This window comes from Myotis davidii, unplaced genomic scaffold (assembly GCF_000327345.1).
Source record: "Myotis davidii unplaced genomic scaffold, ASM32734v1 scaffold207, whole genome shotgun sequence".
NCBI classification, from domain to species: domain Eukaryota; kingdom Metazoa; phylum Chordata; class Mammalia; order Chiroptera; family Vespertilionidae; genus Myotis; species Myotis davidii.
Window position 1 is genome coordinate 39,691 of NW_006298349.1, and position 3,913 is coordinate 43,603.

A 3,913-nucleotide genomic window follows, 5' to 3' on the forward strand; every position below is an offset into this window, starting at 1 on the left:
AGGGGAGGGGAGGCTCTCTAACACCTGGACCCGCAAACCTGCCCAGCACTCGGCCCTCAAAGAGTATCACTTCTCATGCCAGACTGCACATGGGGAACTGAGGCCCGGGCGGGGCTGCGGCTGACAGTCAGGAAGGATGGACTAGGTGCCCCGTCATTCACTTGCTCCTTTTTGTCCAGCCCAACTGTTTCCCAGAGCAGCCTCCAGGGACCCACCCTGGGGTAAGGGCCGAGGTACAACCCAAGGCAACACCCCAGGTTCCTTGCGGACACAGCTCTTCAGCTGGGGAGACAGTGTGAGCGAAGATTCTCTCCCCGTGGCCCCGGCCAGGAGGCACTGAAAGCTGAAGGCTGAGCCCTGGTGTAGATGAGGCTCTCCCACCGCTGGGCCTGCACGTCTTCCTCCCGCTCATGGGGGCCCTGCCAGCAGCCTCGTCTGTCCTACACTCCCACTCGGCTGCAGCAGGGGCATCCAGTCCCCGTCGGTCCCAGCTTCCTCTCTTGTCACATCGGCAAAAACCAGACTGTAGTCTCACTGGGGCCTCCCAGGGCTGTGGGTTCGAGTGAGCCTCTGCTCTCCTACAGGAGATGCACATCACATCTTTGCAGAAGGAAGGAGAGGTGGGAGGCCCAGGCCCAGAGGGGACAAGGGCATGGCAAGGTCGCCTAGCGGGGGAGGGTGGCATAGTCTGGGGTGGATGGTCTGGCTCCTAGGCCCACATGGGAGAGGGTCTGGGGGAGGGGAGGGGCTGTTGGAAGGACGCACCAGGCTCTACGAGAAGGCTGTCTATCCTCTGTCCCCAAGCTGCTGCCTTGTCCACTCACCTCCTCCTGGACGGCCCCGGGAGCCCCACTGCTGCGGACACAGGGCTGAAGGAGCACAGAACAGCACACGTGGGGAGCCAAGCAGGTCCTTCAAACACACGTCTCCACAGGGTGGCACTCAAGGAGGCCAAAACGCATTTAATGAGGGCTAGTCCCCAGGCCCATGTCTTCAGACACCGCTCGGTATTGAAAATCACATGGAAATTGGCCACTTAAAATATATTTGACATTTTGTTGTGTTACAAAGGGCAGACACCCGTACACAGGGGGCTCCTTCCTACCAGGCGCCAACCCCCGGGGACCCCGTGCAGGCAGGAACTGGGTGGCATGGCACCGCGGGGCAGAGAACTGCATGCAAGGCACGCGCATGGACGCATCATTCCTGACACACGCACACACATACATACCACCCCAGCAGGCAGGCCTCAGCCCTGCTCAGAGCCTGGCACAGCTGCCACACAAATGTACCACATGCATGTACATGTTCAGAGGGACAAATACACACGTGGCCTCCCACACACAATCACTCACTGCTGGAGGTCAAGGACTCACATACGTGTGTAGACATCATTTCACACCCAGGCACCCGGAAGCCTCACCCACACACACTCCACGTGGACACGCTCTGAGCTGAGGGTCCATGGGACTCCTGAGCCAGCTTGCTGACGTTGCTGGCTGGTGTCCATCCTGAACACTGTGCCCAGCCATACAGCCTGGTGAACATTCAAACCAACGCCCTCATACAAAACACACAAATACTCCCCTACAGGTAAGCACACACATAACTATGCGCGTGTGTGTATATGCCTGCACACATACATACCATGTATCTATGTTATCATCCCAGATCCACACACAAATTGTCCTATGCACACATCTGTACAACAGCGCTGTGTATGATGCACCCACACGTTCATGCACTTACCGGCAAAGCAATCACTGCGTGTCTCATTTGAACACAGATGAGACATCCCACATGAACCCACACACTTGACGCCCACTCTCAGCCACACACACTCCTGCCGGCGTGTCCTTCCCATGGGAGGCCCGAGGCCAAGTCTTCAGCCACCCCCATCCCTGGGCCTCCTGGTCCAGGCTACTGAGAAAATTCTTGGAAATCCCACTGCCTGGGAGGGCGAGGGTAGGAGCAGTTTGGAACACACACCTGCTCAGCGCAGACCACACACCAAGTACACACACATGCATGCACGCACGCACACTTGCCACACGCCACATGCACTCACATGTGCACAAACACCCCCACTCACCTGTGTGCGGAACGTTCAGTGGGTTAACATGCTCTCCACACACCAAGAGTGAGCACACACCCTCGCACTCTCCCAGGAGCCATGTGAACCGTGCTCTGCACATACCATAGCCCCACCCAGCCACCCTCCATCCTCAAGTGCATTAAAGAGGGAGACTATTTTGGTCTTCAGCACAAGCAATAAATAAATAAATACAGGGCAGGGAGGAGAGGGCAGACGAGTAAAAACACAGCCTCTGCCTTTGGCAAGAGACGACAGGCTGTGAGGGGCTGCTCCCTGCAGGGTCTTGAGCTAAGCTGCCTGCCATGGGCCCCTGAGGGCACAGCTGAGCAGAGTGCACCTGGTCACCCCAAACCACCAGGACCTGGATTCCAGGGCCTCTGGGCTCGGCGCTGGATGGAGTGAATGGAAGGCTGGCCTACCCAGGCCCCGGCTTCTCCCTGTCTCCAGAGTCCCACTCCCTACTTGCATGACCTTGCACGCTGCCTCAGTTTCCCACTTGGGCCCGAATCCCTGGTGCCTTCAGGCTGAGCTGTCGTGGGGGCACAGGTTGGAGCAACCAGGGCAGGCAAGCCCAAGAGCCACTGGCTCTCTAATACTGACTTCCTCATGGGCCCGGTCACTTGGAGGGCAGCACACTGAGCTGTCCTGGGAAGGCGCCTGCTGTCCCGGGGTCCAGGCTGCTCTGCCCTCCCCACCCCCCCCCTAGCCCAGCTGGCTTCTCTGCCAAGAAGCAGCCTGCACTGGGCAGCTGCTGGTCTTGGTGCTGCTTCTGGGCCAGCAGAGCCCACAGCCCAAACCCCTTCCTGGGTATGTGTGCCGCTCCTGACTCTCAGCGAGAGGTCGCATCTCTCTGAACACTGGTCCTCTCTGTTCAGGCAGGGAGCAGCCTGGCTGCCACTCATGGGCTCCACCCTGCTGCCCAGAGTCAGGGGGAGCACCATCAGCCTGGCCTCTGCAGACAGAGGGGCTGTGGAGACTGCATGGTGGTGTCGGGGAGGGGTATAGGGGAGTCCTAGACCATGAGGAACTGAGCCAGACCCACAGTGTCTATAAGGCACCATTCCTCTGGGCTTCACAGGGTGGGGCTGCCAGGTGCCCTCCCAAGGAGCACCCACTCCTGCATGTTTGCAGCGGCCCCTCTCTGTGGAGGGTGGGAGCCACGGGCAGCAAAGGAGAGAGCAGCAAACGAGGGGATCCCAGGGCGCCGGGGGAGGGGACCCTCCGTGGCAGGCAGGGCTCACATCCGACCCTGAGCGGCACCTCTAAGTGCAAAGGCAAACTCCAGAAACCGGCTGTTCTGTCCCAGTGCCCGTCTCCATGACCCCAGGAGCCTCAAAAGGGACCTAACCCAGCCGTGTGCACAGGGGCCACAGCAAGGGCTGCACTGGCCAGAAGCGGCCCTGGCCCTCCAGCCCCGGGGAGCCTTGCAGAGCCTCCGCCCACTGCCTGCATCCTGGCAAACAGTGGAATTCTATGTGTCCTTTTTTGTAGCCCATGAATTAAAAAAGGTTTAATCCCATGTTAATTCTTTTGTAAAGAGTCTTCCTCAAACAGAGACTGAGAAAGTGGAGACCCCTGATTTCTCCCCGAGTTAAAACAAGTGGGTGCCTGCAGCCAGCGGCCTGCACCGAGCGGGGGCGGCTGTGGAGCCAGTGGGGGCGTCCTGCAGCCCTTCCCTCAGGCAGACGCACCAGCCCCTGCCGCGCGGCCCGGAGCCTGCGTGGGCCTCTGAGGCCAGGGACATCCGCTCCTGCCACCCACGCTCCTGCCAGCCTCCCAAGACCACTGTGAAGCCTGAAGCGTCTAACATGCGGCTGC

The 3,913-nt window shown here is 59.7% G+C and overlaps 1 protein-coding gene across 1 annotated transcript in view; it reads right to left on the reverse strand.

Moving 5' to 3' along the window:
* Window positions 1-665: 665 nt before the first annotated feature.
* LOC102765065 (ATP-sensitive inward rectifier potassium channel 12-like) overlaps window positions 666-3,913 on the reverse strand; it is an 18,224-nt gene continuing 14,976 nt past the window's right edge. The window contains exons 6-7 of the mRNA XM_006773963.2: window positions 825-869; window positions 666-731 (exon numbers count right to left, since the gene is read on the reverse strand). Coding sequence (XP_006774026.1) covers window positions 666-731; window positions 825-869 — 111 coding nt within the window. The remainder of the gene's footprint in view (window positions 732-824; window positions 870-3,913) is intronic.